Source organism: Hyperolius riggenbachi, chromosome 2 (assembly GCF_040937935.1).
Source record: "Hyperolius riggenbachi isolate aHypRig1 chromosome 2, aHypRig1.pri, whole genome shotgun sequence".
Lineage (NCBI taxonomy): Eukaryota > Metazoa > Chordata > Amphibia > Anura > Hyperoliidae > Hyperolius > Hyperolius riggenbachi.
Window position 1 is genome coordinate 321732750 of NC_090647.1, and position 19211 is coordinate 321751960.

At 44.9% G+C, this 19211-nt stretch overlaps 1 protein-coding gene across 1 annotated transcript in view; it reads right to left on the minus strand.

Annotated features, from left to right (window-relative positions):
- The window catches only part of CRYBG2 (crystallin beta-gamma domain containing 2), a 138632-nt gene that overhangs the window by 12630 nt on the left and 106791 nt on the right, over positions 1-19211 (minus strand). The window contains exons 16-18 of the mRNA XM_068269229.1: positions 13483-13622; positions 9791-9914; positions 9533-9691 (exon numbers count right to left, since the gene is read on the minus strand). Coding sequence (XP_068125330.1) covers positions 9533-9691; positions 9791-9914; positions 13483-13622 — 423 coding nt within the window. The remainder of the gene's footprint in view (positions 1-9532; positions 9692-9790; positions 9915-13482; positions 13623-19211) is intronic.

The following is a 19211-nucleotide window of genomic DNA, read 5'->3' on the forward strand; positions in this document are numbered from 1 at the left end:
GCTCTCCTGGCTTTTAATCGCCAGTTTTAGACAGTGTTTACAAACAAAAAACATGGCTGCTAACCAGGAAGTGATGTTTGTGTGTGTGTGTGTGTGTGTGTGTGTGTGTGTATATATATATATATATATATATATATATATATATATATACACACACGGGGAGTGCAGAATTATTAGACAAATGAGTATTTTGACCACATCATCCTCTTTATGCATGTTGTCTTGCTTAGAGTGACCAGACGTCCCGGATTGCCCGGGACACGTCCGGGATTCGGGGTCCGCTGTCCCAGGCTGCATGAGGTCCCGGGAAACGTCCCGATTTCAGCAGCGGGACGTCCCGGCCTCGGGACTCAGGCCACTCTATCCTTATGAACTGGCAGCGACGTCTACAGACGCCGTGCCAGTTCATTGCCCGCAGCCCCGCTCCAGCCTCGTCTTCCGGTGTCTGTTCTGACACCGACAGGCGAGCAGGGCTACGGCAAGATGGCTGCCGAAGCCCTGTACTGGAGACTATTTGTGTCTCCAGTACAGGGCTTCGGGCGCCATCTTGCCGTAGCCCTGTCAGCGCGGGAGACGAGCAGGAGGAGGAAGGAGGTCCCGGGAGCAGCGCGCCAGAGGCCGGAGACTTCTGCCAGGTGAGTAAATGCTTTATTTTTCAGGTGAAATGTTTGCCCGCATTGCGTTTCTTTTCTGGGGAAATGTTTGCCCGCATTGCGTTTCTTTTCTGGGGAAATGTTTGCCCGCATTGCGTTTCTTTTCTGGTGAAATGTTTGCCCGCATTGCGTTTACTTTCCAGTGAAATGTTTGCCCGCATTGCGTTTATTTTCTGGGGAAATGTTTGCCCGCATTGCGTTTCTTTTCTGGTGAAATGTTTGCCCGCATTGTGTTTACTTTCTAGTGAAATGTTTGCCCGCATTGCGTTTCTTTTCTGGTGAAATGTTTGCCCACATTGCGTTAATTTTCTGGTGAAATGTTTGCCCGCATTGCGTTAATTTTCTGGTGAAATGTTTACCCGCATTGCAGTAATTTTCTGGTGAAATGTTTGCCCGCATTGCAGTAATTTTCTGGTGAAGTGTTTGCCCGCATTGCAGTAATTTTCTGGTGAAATGTTTGCCAGCATTGCGTTTATTTTGTACTGACATGTTGCCCGCATTGCATTTATTTTGTACTGACATGTTTGCCTGCATTGCGTTTTTATTTTGTACTGACATGTTGCCCGCATTGCGTTTATTTTGTACTGACATGTTTGCCCATTGTGTTTATTTTGTACTGACATGTTGCCCGCATTGCATTTATTTTATACTGACATGTTGCCCGCATTGCGTTTATTATGTGCTGACATGTTGCCCATTGCATTTAGTTTCTGGTGTCCGGGGTAACTGTTACTGCATTTATTATTTAATGGTCATAGATGGCTATGTTTGCTGCTTTGTGGTTACGGTATACTATTAGCATCACACAGTTTCTGCACACCCATGATGCAAAGTCTCGTTTGTCCACATCATGGCGTAAACACTGCTTTCTTATGCCTCGCTGTTACATCATTACGTTAGCTCCGCCCATACAATGTCATGGCCACGCCCATTTTTCGCCGCGCCCCACCTGGTCTTCATCGCTGTGCGCTCCTCAGTCCTCCCCACGTGCGCCCCCCCCCCCGCGCGGCCACCCTCCCTGTCCCAGGTTGGACCCACAAAAATCTGGTCACTCTATCTTACTCCAAGCTGTATAGGCTCGAAATCCTACTACCAATTAAGCATATTAGGTGATGTGCATCTCTGTAATGAGAAGGGGTGTGGTCTAATAACATCAACACCCTATATCAGGTGTGCATAATTATTAGGCAACTTCCTTTCCTTTGGCAAAATGGGTCAAAAGAAGGACTTGACAGGCTCAGAAAAGTCAAAAATAGTGAGATATCTTGCAGAGGGATGCAGCACTCTTAAAATTGCAAAGCTTCTGAAGCGTGATCATCGAACAATCAAGCGTTTTATTTCAAATCGTCAACAGGGTCGCAAGAAGCGTGTGGAAAAACCAAGGCGCAAAATAACTGCCCATGAACTGAGAAAAGTCAAGCGTGCAGCTGCCAAGATGTCACTTGCCACCAGTTTGGCCATATTTCAGAGCTGCAATATCACTGGGCCCGTGCAGTTATTGCTGCTAAGGGTGGCCCAACCAGTTATTAGGTTCAGGGGGCAATTTCTTTTTCACACAGGGCCATGTAGGTTTTGAGGTTTTTTTCTCACTAAATAATAAAAACCATCATTTAACCACTTGCCGACCACGCACTCATAACGCGCGTCGGCAAAGTGGCAGCTGCAGGACCAGCGACGCAGATCTGCGTCGCCGGCTGCAGGCTAATTAATCAGGAAACAGCTGCTCGCGTGAGCGGCTGCTTCCTGTCAATTCACGGCGGGGGGCTCCGTGAATAGCCTGCGGGCCGCCAATCACGGCTCGCAGGCTAAATGTAAACACAAGCGGAAATAATCCGCTTTGTTTACATTTGTACAACGCTGCTAACAGTAGCAGCGTTGTACTAGATCAGCGATCCCCGGCCAATCAGCGGCCGGGGATCGCTGTCACATGACAGGCAGGAGCCTGTTAGAGGCTGCACAGGACAGATCCGTTCCTGTGCAGCCTCCGATCTCCGGGGAAGGGAGGGAGGAGAGGGAGAGGGGGAATCCTGCGGTGGAGGGGGCTTTGAGGTGCCCCCGCCAGCCACACGCAGGCAGGAGCGATCAGACCCCCCCAGCACATCATCCCCCTAGTGGGGAAAAAAGGGGGGCGATCTGGTCGCTCTGCCTGGTGTTTGATCTGTGCTGGGGGCTGTAGAGCCCACCCAGCACAGATCAGCGAAATCTGCGCTGGTCCTTAAGGGGGGGGGGTAAAGGCTGGGTCATCAAGTGGTTAAAACTGCATTTCAGGGGCGCCCCCCCCCCCCCCGTGGTGCCCCCCCATGACAATAATCTTAACGTACCCCTGACCTAGACCTTGGTCCCGATATTTCTAATATTGATTAAGTTATTGGTGCGGTGCGACGAGCACACAGCACCATCCTCCCCCTCCTGTGCCCCCTGTAGACCCCATTCTGCGTAGTCGTAATCGTTCTGAGGCAGAACGTCGAATATGGTCAGATAGGACGTGGCAGTTCTTTGTCCCCTCTGCCCGTTCATAATGCAGCCCCCTCCACCTGCCGCTCTAGTTCCACTTATGAATCGCTGCACACAGCGGGCTGTGGAGCTGGACTGTGTGCGGACTTGTGATTACTGAGGTCGGATATCCTTCCAACCTCAATCACCACAAGACCACACACAGCGCAGCTCCCCTGTGTGCTGTGTGCAGCAGATCATAACGGGAACTGAAGCGGAAGGTGGAAGAGGCTGAGTTGAGGACTGGCACAGGGAGGAAGAACTGCCACTTCCTCCCTGCCCATATGTGATGTCAGAACGGGGGCCGCAGGGAGTGCTGAAGGTGGGAGGATGACGCTGTTTGCTAGTCACACAGCACCTGGGAGGAAAACATATTAAAAATACTGGCGTTAGGGGTACATTAATGCAGCAATGTTTCACCATAAAATAATCCTAATGCAGCAATGTTTCATCAGAAAAGAATCCTAATGCAGCAATGTTTCACCATAAAAAAATCCTAATGCAGCAATGTTTCACCATAAAATAATCCTAATGCAGCAATGTTTCACCATAAAAAAATCCTAATGCAGCAAAGTTTCACCATAAAATAATCATAATGCTGCAATGTTTCATCAGAAAATAATCTTAATGTAGCAATCTTTTACCAGAAAATAATCCTAACGTGCAGTATACGTTACCTGTCTGTGTCCGCCAATGGCTCCGTCTCCGCACTGCCTCACATACACATGCCCTGCCTGGTTACCAGCGTATATGTGGGTGCCTGTGTGATGTCACATGCACACCCACATATACACCGGCAACCACGTAGGGCACATGTATGTGAGGCAGTGCAGAGACGGACACTGCCAGGTAACCTATACTGCACAGCGAACCTGGGGACACAATTTACATTAGGGGATAGCGTCGGGCTGTCAAATGTGGCGTCACAAGACCAATTCCTGATCAGTTTCAGCATGAAATTGATCAGGAATCAGCCTGTGGTGTACGGGCAGCTGACAAATCTCTCTCTGATCAGATTTGTTCAGAGAGAAATCTGTCTCTTGGTTGACCTACCTATCATGGCTAGATGTATGGGCACCCAGAGCAAAGTCCTAGATAGTTGCTCTAAGAGGCGTAGCAACAAGGGGTGTAGAGGTAGCGACTGCATCGGGGCCCCGAAGGGTCCACTCGCTATCACAGTATTAGCTCTCTGTTGGTCCTGTGCTGGTAATAATCACTTATATAGATAGTTTGAATGGTAGTAATCCTTAACACACTGTTCCCCATCCCCTTCTTGCACCTCTGACACTGTAGTTGCCATTCGCAGGTTTTGGTGCGCCGCATCAATTGTTATGTATAGAGTGCTTGGGGGGGCCCATGTAAAACTTGCATCGGGGCCCACAGCTCCTTAGCTACGTCACTGCTCTAACTTGTGTGCCCATGTTTAACTTCCCCACCCTTCTCCCCACTGTTAGCATGTATGCTGCTTTTTAATGCTTCCCCTCCCTCCCAGCAGGTGACGGTCAGTGATGGTTTTTATCAGGAGTGACGATCTCCTGGCAGCAGAGCTGATGAGAGCAGGGGAGTGTCAGTCTCCGGACAGGCAGCTGTGCACTACGAGCTGCTCAGAGCTGTGTATATCAGCATCGTATAGCTCACATGCTAAATGCCGATATACACAGCTCTGGGCTCACACAATGCACAGCTGCCTTGTCCTCCTCTCTCCTCTGCACTGATCAGCACTGCTGGCTGCCGCTGATTCCAGTCTCCCCCCCCCCTCCCCCTGCAGCTAACCCTCACCTCTGCCTGCTCTTCACACAGGGGAAGCATGGTGGATGGGTCAGACAGCGGCAAGCCTAGGGACCCGAACTTTTGGCTGGTGGGGGGCGGAGTTAGAGGCAGCACCACATGCAGCAGTAAACAAATCATGTGGCTGCTGCTAGGGAGAGGGGCGGGACAGAGGATTAGGAGGAGGTGGAGTGGGTGGGACTCTTGAGAGGTTCCTGGCTAAAAGTCTATTGGCTGGGCCTGGGCGGGGGGCGTGCATACAGGTGGCAGAGCGTAAATAAGCCAGGATTGGAAACAAGCGCAGCTGCAGCTGATTGCAATAGCAGCGATTAGCCGCAGTTTCCCCCGCAGCAGTGCGCCCTTCCCCCTTCATGCCTCTCCAAGCAGCTGCCTTTAGTGCCAGTGGCTTTAGGCGCCCCTACTGCATTTTGTGTTCAATTATGTTATCTTTGACTAATAGTTAACGGTTTTTGATGAGCAGAAACATTTAAGTGTGACAAACATGCAAAAGAATAAGAAATCAGGAAGGGAGCAAATAGTTTTTCACATCACTGTATATATCATGTTACAGTATACTACAAGTTTTGATTACATAGTGAATTATCTGCACTCCAGTCTGGGATTCTCACAGTTTCTCAGCATGTGACAAGCAGCTCCCTCCCCCCTCAGCCTCACAAACTGCATCACAGACAAGCTGTAACTGAGAGCAGAGAGTGAGGAGTAAACAAAGCACACAGAGCCTGCAGGGGGCATGCATAACTTGTATTCATTACAACGGAGGCAGCCCATTCCTCCCTGGGTCGACAAAGCTTAGCAAAGAAAAGAAGATTAGATCTATTACAGACGGTGCAGATTCTAGGCTAAAATGCACCCAGGGCGAGGGTGTAAAAATTGCGCCCCCCCCCCCCCCCCCCCGAGCAAGGTATGGGTGCCCGCAGTATAGGTTAGCCAGGTCTAGTTGCACTTAGTATAGGTCCCCCCAGTATAGGTAGCCAAGAATAGGTACACCAGTATAGGTAGCCAGGCATAGGTGAGCCAGTATAGTTGCCCCCGCTATAGGTTAGCCAGGTAGGTGCCTCCAGTATAGGTAGCCAGAATAGTTGCCCCCAGTATAGGTTAGATAGGCAGGCGCCCCCGGTATAAGTTAGATAGGTAGGTGCCCCAGTACAGGTTAGCTAGGTGGGTGCTAATATAGGTAGCCAGAATAGTTGCCCCCAGCATAGGTTAGATAGGTAGGTGCCCCCAGTATAGGTTATTTAGGTAGGTGCCTGCAATATAGGTAGCCAGTATAGTTGCCACCTGTATAGGCTAGCTAGGTAGGTGCCCCCAATACAGGTTAGATAAGTGCCCCCAATATAGGTTAGATAGGTTACTGCCCCCCCCCCCCAGTATAGGTTAGATAGGTAGCTGCCCCCCCCCAGTATAGGTTAGATAGGTAGCTGCCCCCCCCCAGTATAGGTTAGATAGGTAGGTGCCCCTCAGTATAGGTTAGATAGGTAGGTGCCCCCCAGTATAGGTTAGATTAGGTAGCTGCCCCCCAGTGTAGGTTAGATAGGTAGCTGCCCCCCAGTGTAGGTTAGATTAGGTAGGTGCCCCCCAGTATAGGTTAGATAGGTAGCTGCCCCCCAGTGTAGGTTAGATAGGTAGCTACCCCCCAGTGTAGGTTAGATAGGTAGCTGCCCCCCAGTGTAGGTTAGATAGGTAGCTGCCCCCCAGTGTATGTTAGATTAGGTAGGTGCCCCCCAGTATAGGTTAGATAGGAATCTGCCCCCCAGTGTAGGTTAGATTAGGTAGCTGCCCCCCAGTGTAGGTTAGATTAGGTAGGTGCCCCCCAGTGTATGTTAGATTAGGTAGGTGCCCCCCAGTATAGGTTAGATAGGTAGGTGTCCCCCAGCGTAGGTTAGATTAGGTAGCTTCCCCCCAGCGTAGGTTAGATTAGGTAGCTGCCCCCCAGCGTAGGTTAGATTAGGTAGGTGCCCCCAGGATAGGTTAGATAGGTAGCTGTCCCCTATAATGGAGGGGGGAGCCGGAGCCACGGGGAGGGCAGCCCGACCTCTCCCTCCCTCTCCCGGGCCGCCATCCGTGCTCCCCCCTCAGATGCATAGTCAGTGAGCAGGCAGGAAGCGCTGTTTACAACTCACCTGCCTGGCTCCAAGCGCTGCTCTCTCGCCGCCTGTCTTTTCCTCTCTATATACATGCTGATACACACGCTGCTTCCGGCTAAACAGGAAGCAGCGTGTGTATCAGCATCTATGCAGAGAGAGGAGACCGGCGGCGAGAGAGCAGCGCTTGGAGCCAGGCAGGTGAGTTGTAAACAGCGCTTCCTGCCTGCTCACTGACTATGCATCTGAGGGGGGAGCACGGAGGGCGGCTGGGAGAGGGAGGGAGAGGTTGGGCTGCCCTCCCTGCGGCTCCGGCTCCCCCTTCCATTATAGTGCCCCGGGCGGCGGCTCGCCCCGCACGGCCCTAGAAACGAACCTGATTACAGAGACAGTGCAACTAGAAAAGGCTGCAGTAATCCAGACCACATTAGAACAGGTATAGGAACTTATAGGATAGAAGAAATAAGGCTGAACATTTTGTTACAGAGTCTCTTTAAGCTCCCACAGAGCAAAAATATAATATAATTAAGGCAAGAAAAGTAATATTCAAATGAAGTTGATCAGGAACAACTTACTTTGAATGATTGTTTTGCTTGTAAATGTGCTAAAAGGTTATTTTTATCAATTAGGTGATAAGTTTATGAGAAATGACATCTGGGGAGGTAAGACAACAACTCCTTTTTAAACCGATTTTAACTGATTTATTTACGTACTCGGCTACTCGGCACCTCCTCCAAACTTCTTGTTGATTACCTTTTGGAAGGTTGGTTTATTTACTTATTTTGTATTTATTTATTTATTTTTTTTTGGGGGGGGGGGGTAGTGACTACTGTGACCTTCAGTGATCTTAAAGGGATCTGTGCACCAGGTCGTAAGTAGAGAGTGGGCCGTGGGGTTGGGGGGGGGGGGGGGGGGGGTTGGTAAGGCATTGCTTACCTTCAGGGGGCTGATCTTTAGCCCCCAGCTGTAAGGGCTCCACCATCTTCTCTAGGTAATGAAAAAGTTATTGCTGTTTCAATGGCAATACAGCTGAAGTGTTAAAATTTTCAGGAATATATGGGCTAGGACCCTGGAATGCATATTGGTCAAATAATAAGGGTACTGCTTAGATGTAAGCCCCTCCTAGATTAATAGGCATAGGCTTTCCTTGCATACATTAAAAAAGGTTGTCCGGAAATTTGGGCACCGTGTGAATCCCCTAGTAGAATATTGTCAATATCGTAATTCTGTGTTGGATAATACGGATAGTAGAATATCTGTAATTTTAATGATACTCTACTATCACTTTACTTGACCTTCCTCCCACACTAACCCTCCACCACCTACTCCTACCACTAAAACTACACCTACCTACACCTTACATTAACCTACCCCACCTATGGCTAACACCCATCCCCCCTCCACCTTCCACCTATGAACACATTGCTCTCCCGATACCAAGTGTGCTGCATCTGTTAGTTATTGCTGTAGCCACTATAACCAGTTTGTAGCTGCCGCTAATTTTTGCACTTAAATTTTCTGCAACTACCGCTTTACTAATCCGGTATCAAGTGTGCTACTATGGCTATTTATTGATGTAGCTGCTATAACTGCTTGCTGTAGCCACTCATTTTTCCATGTGTCTGTTTTGGCACCCATTTGCCACTAATTACCATTATATGTCCGGGAGTTGCATGTGCCCAAATTGTCTGTTACAATTTTTGACATACTATTTAAAATGAAAGGGTTACTAATCAAATCTTTATTTTGAATTAAAGCTGCCAATAAAAATACTTATTCAAATAATTTAAACATTTTAAATTGTAATAAGAGGAATAAGAGGAAATTGTGATAAGAGGAAAGTGCAACAAGCTAAGGCTTCTTTTCGAGCAGATGAAGTCATTGAATTCACCGCCAGTTAGTGGCTCTCGTTCACTGGCTGGGCACTTGCTAGTGCTCGGCACAGGCGGTGGATAGGCGGCCCCCATGAAGTTGCATATGAGTACATTGGTGCTGTCCTCAGACATGACTTAAGATGTTTTTTGCAGCCTGGTAACACGGCCATATGTCGAACGTGAAGTGTGGTGATACCAAATGCTGCCTTTTGGCTGCTTGTACAGTAATTGCAGCCACATTGTGCTTGTGGGCAGCTGGGAGATTGAACTGCCTGACAAGTGCGCAGCTCAGATTCCTGTGGATAAGAGGCCTGAGAGAAACTAGCCTCTGGGCCATGCAGACCGTGGTAAAGCAGCTTGTAAAAAACACTTATCTGTGCAGGCTGCAAGGTGAAAAAACATTTTTATAAGCAATTATACTTTAATAGAAGCCAAGTTTTCATGCATATAAATCAGCAAAGTACGTACACAACAGTCATCTCTCTTTTACACACTTTCATTTCCTTTTTTCAGACCTTTACATTCCTTGTCATTGTCAAATATGGCATTAACAAAGGAAAGTGCCATCTCTATACTGCAATAAGCCATAAGCAATTCAAGGGATCACAAAGCAGAACAGGAAATAGTATACTTCTGCACTGACCTGATTTTTGATGCGTCCTTCCTCATAGAACCAAAGGTCACAGCTGCCCTCCTGGGGCTCAGTGACTACCACCCGAGCAGCTTTAATATCTTCTGATGGCTGCGGGACACATAAGAACAGACCAAGAGCTTGGTTCCGAAGCCGGAAATACACTCTCCTCTGGAATAACAGGAGAAATTAGAATCAGTAACCCTTTTCATATAATTCAGCAAGTTCCATGCCTCCAGCTACAATACACTGCACTTGTAAGCACCTTACCTGTCTAATAGGACAGAGTGATCCAATTCTCTGGAGTCCACTGTACAGCAGCCAGTTAGGAATCTGAGTGCAATCCAGCAGCCACTGCCTGCCTCGGAAATCACTGTGCTCATACACCACCCATCTGCAGAGGGCCAGAAAGACAGCATAAGTAAAACATTGCATACACTATTAAGGAATAAAATTAGCATAAATTCTCTGGTCTACATTGGCAACAATCCCTATACGTCAACAATAGTGTAAGAGAAGGCATATGGCTGGACAGCACAGTATGCAAGTTTAAGAGGCATGTGGGTCCTGGGGCAAATGTAACCTGGGGGCCCCCTATTCCCCAGCAAAGTTGGGCCCCGAGCAACAACACCCTGCCACCCCTCAGGTGCTCTTCCCCCAACTGCTCCATGGAGCCCCTGCATGATGTGTGGCTGAATTGTAATAACTCACCCGTCTGCCTCTTCTCCATGCTGCACATATTATGCGTAAATAACCTGCGGCGGGTCTTGCTGAAGGCAGTGGTGATGAAGACAGATCAGCAGCAGAGTGCCGGGACAGGTGAGCTACTACAATAAAGCTACACATCGTGCAGGGGCCTGGTGAAGCAGTTGAGTATGACCACCTGGGTGCCGGGGGGGGGGTGCCTGGCAGCGGTTGGGGGCCCTGGGGCAATTGCCGCTTTTGCCTCAATGGCAGCACCGGCCCTGACAGTATGACAGTGTAGTTCACATCTATGCTACACATACACAAAAATCAAACCACAGATGAAAGGCATATTGGCATTGTGCATGTAACTAAGTTTATAAAATGTAATGTATAAGGTTTTTTTAGCCAACTGGTGCATCTGTTTTGAATGCAAGATTTGTATCCTGCCTATAATTGGGCTCTGCACACAATGCTGTTATGCTGTTAGTCATTCAGATGCAGCCTGTTCTGGGAAGCGCTGCCACCTCTCCCTGCTGCTGTCAAAAGCTCAATACACACGGTACAGTTTTGCATCAGACTGACGGTGATCTGATAAGTTGCATCATGTGCAGACGTCCAAGTTGCTACCGATTGATAATGCGATCAATTTTGCGTTGATAACTACCCAAAATCGATTGCGTTATGGATCGCGATCCGATCAGACTGGTTGGAAATTATCGTATTGATCCGTCGATTGCATGGAAAATTGTACTGTTTGTACCTAGCTTAAAACATGTATGAGGTTTGTATGAACAGAGTTATTGATCACTTCTATTCATTGATCTGAGATCAGATTATATGACAATGTAGACTGCATCAATCAAGAGCCATTCACCTTTCGCTTTCCCTGTTATCAGGCTCACTTGTAGATAGGTATATGTACAGAATTCTTTCAGTTTTGCAAAGCCGCACCTATTATCAGAATCACATGCAGCAAATACTTAAGCTATGTTCACACGCTAGATAATACTAAGCCAAGGCGGTCGTTAAGGACTGTCTCAGCCAAGAATCTGCCCCGTGTACAGGAATGTGTAGAAGAGTAAAGGGTTACTCATTTTTTTGTACAAAAATCTATATAACATGTTCACAAGCCATTTTGTAACTAAACACAATTAAATGTTATTTTTGAGCCTGCTACTGCTATAGCATTTTTAGGAAACTTTCTGGAAACCATGACAACAGTACATAGCTTGGTGTTTAAGATATCTCAAATTCACCCTCCTGCCTCTTTGATTCAGAAATCTGTGCAATCTGTGCAAACAAAAAGGAAAAACTTTTTACTCCCTTTACTTCCCTACTCAACTGGTTTGCTGGATTTACTGCAATGACATATTAATTATATGAGAAGGAAGGTTCCTAGACATCTGCATGGATACTGGCTCTATGCAAGTGCACTTGGCCCCAATCACTTCAATCTCATGAAGCTCTGAAACAGCCATGTGAGATAAAGTGGATGGCAGTGTGCAGCAATACGTTAAACAAAACACAGATTTGAAGTCTGTGGGGATTTATGCTAGCCATGCAAGACAGCTTCCTCAACGAAACATGCAGAGCTACTGAAATGTGACTTAAGCATACACCAGAGTAAGCACAGAAAGTAATTTTCAGAACGTTGAGAGGCACCAAAAAGTAGAATATACTCAGATAATCTAATTACCGTAAAACCCATACAATTTTGTGCCATCGTATGTTCTCTCTCTATAAAGGCAGGTATACATTGCTCAGTGTTTTCAATAGATGAGGTTCAATGAAAATGTCTAAACACTTAACAAAACTCTATAAAAAATGAAGGTCCCGTGTTTTACTGATCAACTGCTTATTAAGAAAGGCTGCTCTTTCTGTAAACAGGAATTGCCTTGGAACAGGTGGCCGTGGGTGGAGGGGTGCACCAGCAAGGCAATAGCTCTGTACCGATTTAAGCAGACCAAAGCTAGTGGAAGCAGCAGTGCGGACAACAGTAGATCAGATATCTCCTAAAATCTTATCTAATCCGAATCGGGTAGGAATTTAAGAAACATGTACATATCATTTACCAACTCTAATAGCGTACCAAATAGCTACATAAAACATTATGCATAGCATGTAAATAACAACCCATCAGCAAAAGTAATATCTTTAGATAGCTGTACATATAGACAAGTTAATTACAAGAAACAACACATTGACTCTCCTTTTACAGGAATATCAAAATCACAGTATATATAATATGTGCAGAAAATCTGCTGATAGACATCACTTTAGCTCGACAAGCCACATGTTGCATAAACTGCTGAAAATGTGTAACTTTGAACCATAGCCAACTGCCATGATGTTCATTTGAAGGAGCTAAATCACTGCATTTGTCAGGTTAATCTCTTTTCACCCTGCACCTCTTGTCATGTGACTGCAGAACGCCAATAGCCAGCAGCCTTAACATGACAAAACCCCCCCTTCCCCAATTCCTCCAACTCACATGTGATGAGTTTAATGCTACAACACAGATGAAAACATATGAGAAATGCCTAAATAAATGAATGTGGAGAAATAATCAGAAGACACAGTGGGCCATATGCAGAATTTTTTTCCAACCGGGTGGCATGAAATAGTTGGCGAGTGGCATGAAAAAGTAGCCGGGTGGGGCGAAATGAGAGAATGCAGGGCCGGTGCAACTCTGCTTACAGCATAGGAGGAGGTGAGGTGATGACAGCCGGGTGCTCATTAAAACTAGCTGGGTGGAGCACCCGGCTAAAAGAGCCTGGGGAGAACACTACACATGCAATTAACTTTTCCTCCTAACTTTTCTCCTAGGAGATAATTTTTCATCTTCTATTTAAAATGGCTTTTCAGCACTATGCAACTGAAAAAAATACCAAAAAAGTAGATGAAAAAAATACTATCAAAAGTATTTTGAGTATTTTCTTGCTTGCTGGTGGTTTAAAACACATTTTATTGACCAGGTGTAAAAATACCACTTAGGAGAACTCTGGAGAGAGAAAAAAAAAAAGAAGATAATTGCATATGGGCCAGCGTGTCTAAAATAAAATAAATGAAATGTTTCTTTAATTGATTCAATGAATATGGTGTTTACTACTTTTCTGACCCATGTAGAGGAGGAGATATAAATGCACACTCCCTAGTTGTTCACAAATTGTTTGTGAATTCAGAAACAATCAAACAGTCTGATAATATGTGGCAAACAAAGAAACATTGAAGAGTGAAATATCAATGACTTCCTCTTTCTCTATCTTATTACTCACAATCCACTTTTCACTCTAATTGACAACACATGGTTATTGTATCCTTCTCCCTGCAGACTCCGAACTTCCCCAGTGAATTCCAGTTCTTTCCCCTCAAATTTCTCCAGGCCATGGAGAGAGATAGAGGGAACAGAGAAGTACTGTAAATAAGAAACATGTGTGAATATCACAAGCAATGTTATGATAATCCAAACTAAACTGTGTTTAAAGTTACTATTGCAGCAATATTACAACCAATTGAAACATGTTCTGAAACCTGCAGCCGATAATGCTTGGCTTTTCGCTGAGGGGTGGGGGGCTTCAGTGAGCTGTAAAGCTGTCTAATGCTAATGTGGCTATGCATGGCATGCATAGCTGTCTCAGCATTGTACAGACATTATTGTATGTAGGACACCCCTTAAGATACTCTATGTGACATTTTTAATTGACTAGACTTTAGACTTGGTAAAAACAAGAACTCTAGCAAACATTGATTAGGAAAGGCCATTCTGTACTGCACTGGAGGTGGTAGTGGTGTATTACATTAGTGGTGTAGTGTATTATGTAGTGGTTATAATATGAATTCACCTATGCACCACATTAGGACCAGGACAATGTTGATATAGTAACGAGGGGAATCTAGTGAGATGTCCAAATTGGAACGGAATCTACTGAATACCCAACAAGCATATGACCACAAACCATATTGAGCCTTGTAATTCAGGCTGGTGTGGGCTGGTAAGCCTCCCATTTACTTGGTATTGGTGATCGGTCATTGCAACCTTTGGAGACACTGTGGTGTGCTGCTAATGACTGTGGATGAGCGCTGAATTTGAAGTATTACTTTATTTTGGACTTTGGATTGGTCTGAAATTCAGCTGCTTTTAGGAGAGCATTAACGGCTGGCACTGATTTATACTGAACTTGTATTTACTGTAAGTGGAGTATAATCAACAGCTGCATTCGTTTTCAGTCCAAACTGCAAACGTATGCAGCTTGAAAATGGACTAATCAAACCCTTTCTTGCAGGATTAAAATGTGTCCATTTTCAAGCTGCATCATTTTGCATATATATAATTTGCATAATACTGCATCAACTTGGAATGATCTGCATCTCATTGACCATCCCTAATGGGATACGGCAGACTTTACAGTACATTTTAAAGTGGTCTTATACTCTGATAGTTTACTGTATTTTGTTGGTGACAGAATGGGGAGTGGTGGGGCATCCACTGTAAAGCTGCTCTACTTTAGCTCCACCATCTAATCATTCATCAAAGGAACTCTATCGGTTAACATGTTTTTTTTCAATTGAGATAGAAAATATTTGGAAAGTGCTGCTCAGTACTGGTGTATACATTTGAACGCTTATCTCTTTGTTTACTGTTATCTAATTCCTTTCACACTTTTCTGATGGCAGATCTGACGGCAGAGTGAACCATGGGGGAACTCCCTCACACTTCATCTGTTAACCCTGTGTGTGAGAGAGAAAGCTCTACCTGTCACTGACTGGGCTCTCTGCAGAGAGCAGAGGAAATGTATCTGATGTGCAACATAAACAATTGTAAATGTGTGTGAAATCTGACAACTGACAGGCTTTTCATATAACTCTGCTTCAATATTACACTGTTCTTAGCATGTCAGACTCCAGAGATTTATACCTTTGCAAAGTAGACATTCCAAACATAGCTAAACTCTACACACAATGGCTATCATTCATAAAAGTGTTGTCGGTAACTAAAATCCGTGCGGGAAAATACCGCCGTCGGTATTTCAGCCTTCTGGGTGGTCATTCATAAAAATGTTGCCTGTTGCGGTAGGAGTGTGGAGATATCCCGCTGTAGGCTGTCGGTAGGCATGCGGGAACAGAAGAAGTTGGCCGAGTCCCTCCATGCGGTGTTCTCTCTGCTGCTGCTTGGGAGGTCTGTCCCATTCACTTACATGTACTCCGCATGCCTATCGCTACATCCAGGGGAGCGGTAATCCCCGTCCGCATACTGCCTGCGTAAGTTTTTATGAATTGACATTTTGTTACATTTCCACATAGAATCACCGGTCTGCTCGGAAAAGTCAGCTTCGCATGCGGAAACAGCCTTTATGAATACACATTTTGCTCAGGTTTCGGTAAAGTCGGCTGTTTTTAGCATTTCCGCATGCGGGAATGCTTTATGAATGATAGCCAATGCATTAAAGCTTTTGCATCTGATATTTAACCACTTTCGGACCAGCGATCTCCGGGCACCTAAGGACCAGAGACCACTGGTCCAATCCCGACGGATTCCCGACGAATCGCCGCACCTTACCGCCGCAACCGCCGTCATCGCCGCTCGCCGGGACCCCCAGGATACAGACTCTTCCGTCTCTATGACGGAAGAGTCATGTGAGCGGGTCAGGAGCCGCTCTCATTGGCTCCTGACCCTGTTTTCCCATGTAAGCCAATGGGAGCTGCTTACATGAAAGACAGGGCCAGGAGCCAATGAAAACGGCTCCTGCCCGGCTCACAGTGCTCTGCCGTCATAGAGGTGGCAGAGCATGCGAATTTCGGAGGGTTGAACGCGACTGGAGGGACGGGAATGGCGGGGGCGTGCGGTCAATGGGACGTAGAAGATACGTCCGGTCAGGACCGCAGCGCCCCCTGCCCGCCGTAGATTTGTACTGCGTCGGGCTGGAATCGGTTAACATGAAAAGTAGGAAAATGTTTACACAGCTACTTAGACATTATTTGTACACTGTCATTTTAGAACATTTGGTTTGATAGTGTTCCTTTAAGGGGTGTGCAGGTCCACTGTGAAGCCCCATACACACTAAATCTTAAGGCATTTGACACTTTCTTAGAGAAGCATCTAGGCTGTACCACTGCCCATCAATTTTATGCCAGGTTTGAAGAAAGAAGAAGATAACATGCTGTCTCTGCAATCAAAATCAGAAGATGCTTTAAGCATGTCCTGTAGACCAGAGACATGCTGATCTATAATCAAGCTGAACAGTCTCTTGAAGCAAGATGGTGAGGATGAAGACAAAGCATGTGAAATGTCTAATGTATTTATAAAAAAAAAAAACTAAGTACTGGTTACTAAGTATCCAGTATGGTCAATACAAAGGAATGTTTTGCATACTGACTGTGTGGAATGTTTGTTGGCAATAGCTGTACCATGTAGCAGAGTAGGAGGGATCACCTACATTTTATGACCTTCTTGGAATGTGTATTGTTACATACAAAATCCCTGTTAATATGTAACTAAATTTAAAAAATGTGAATGTATAAAATGCAACTCTCACCTAGAAAACCCATACTTTGAATAACTGCGGCTGTATAGATAACAGGACAGGATTTATTAGCTATAGAGGGTGAGCCACATGGTCAGAATATGAGTAACTAACTATCAATAAGGGTCTTGTTACACCAATGACACAGCTGTGGGGATTTGTCCATGTAGCAGGGAAAAATCACCATCAATATAGTCTTCATTTATTCCAGTTTAATTTCTCGTCTGCTTAAGTTACCAGAAATTCTATCCTAATTCCCTATTGACTGAAATTAATCAGAGCTCTTGTAGGTCAGTTTCTATCATAAGCTACAGATTGCTAGGTAAAAGTAATTATTTTGCTAAACACACCCTCATTGTCTCCATTGATGTCAGTTTACTTAGTAATTCAGCTCCCTAGCCACAAGGAATTAACCAAAACTCAGTTGTAGTATATGAAAAGAAGGATTAAAACCAAATGGGGACCAAGGCATGGTAGTATATTTGGCCCCCCTCTTTTGTAAGATGAGGTTTAAGGGGGGTCAGAAGAGGTGGCAACTGGGCCCTTGACATCCACTAGGCTCCAGGCACCTGCCAAGGTTGCCTTGTGGATGATCCTGCTCTGTGTGTATGCAGCTGAATAAGGTCATGTACACATGTGGTTGGCCTCAGTCATTGTCAGGTGGGGAACCTTGTGCTTGAAAATTGCATGTACCATCAGGCAGGCGATTGCCACACGCTCAGATGTTAGGGAATTGGGTATGGTTATTGCTCTGTAATGTTACCAGTGGAATGAGCTTAAGGATCCACACTGAAATGTTTGGGAATAGAGTGCAATATCATTGCCACTACTAGATATCTCCAGCCACCAATGAATGCTGCAAACAGAGGCGGAAGAACCCACCACCTGTCAGCCGTACATGTGAACTAGCCCTTATTCGCTGATAATAAACACAGAATGTGCAACAAGTGCAGCAACCCACAGGAATTAATCCATGCCCATGATCAAGCAACAGAAAACAGAAATATGGTTGGCTGCCATGAAATACTACATTTTGCCTAAACAGAAATATGGTTGGCTGCCGTGAAATACTACATTTTACCTATACAGAAATATGTTTGGCTGCCATGAAATACTACATTTTACCTTTACAGAAATATGGTTGGCTGCCATGAAATACTACATTTTACATATACAGAAATATGGTTGGCTGCCATGAAATACTACATTTTACCTATACAGAAATATGGTTGGCTGCCATGAAATACTACATTTTACCTTTACAGAAATATGTTTGGCTGCCATGAAATACTACATTTTGCCTATACAGAAATATGTTTGGCTGCCATGAAATACTACATTTTACCTATACAGAAATATGGTTGGCTGCCATGAAATACTACATTTTGCCTATACAGAAATATGGTTGGCTGCCGTGAAATACTACATTTTACATATACAGAAATATGGTAGGCTGCCATGAAATACTACATTTTACCTATACAGAAATATGGTAGGCTGCCTTGAAATACTACATTTTGCCTATACAGAAATATGGTTGGCTGCCATGAAATACTACATTTTACCTATACAGAAATATGTTTGGCTGCCATGAAATACTACATTTTGCCTATACAGTAATATGGTTGGCTGCCATGAAATACTACATTTTACCTATACAGAAATATGGTTGGCTGCCATGAAATACTACATTTTACCTATACAGAAATATGTTTGGCTGCCATGAAATACTACATTTTACCTATACAGAAATATGGTTGGCTGCCATGAAATACTACATTTTACCTATACAGAAATATGGTTGGCTGCCATGAAATACTACATTTTGCCTATACAGAAATATGTTTGGCTGCCATGAAATACTACATTTTACCTATACAGAAATATGGTTGGCTGCCATGAAATACTACATTTTACCTATACAGAAATATGGTTGGCTGCCATGAAATACTACATTTTACATATACAGAAATATGGTTGGCTGCCATGAAATACTACATTTTGCCTATACAGAAATATGGTTGGCTGCCATGAAATACAACATTTTACCTATACAGTAATATGGTTGGCTGCCATTAAATACTACATTTTGCCTATACAGTAATATGGTTGGCTGCCATGAAATACTACATTTTACCTTTACAGAAATATGGTTGGCTGCCATGAAATACTACATTTTACATATACAGAAATATGGTTGGCTGCCATGAAATACAACATTTTACCTATACAGTAATATTGTTGGCTGCCATGAAATACTACATTTTACCTTTACAGAAATATGGTTGGCTGCCATGAAATACTACATTTTGCCTAAACAGAAATATGGTTGACTGCCATGAAATACTACATTTTACCTATACAGAAATATGTTTGGCTGCCATGAAATACTACATTTTACCTATACAGTAATATGGTTGGCTGCCATGAAATACTACATTTTGCCTATACAGAAATATGGTTGGCTGCCATGAAATACTACA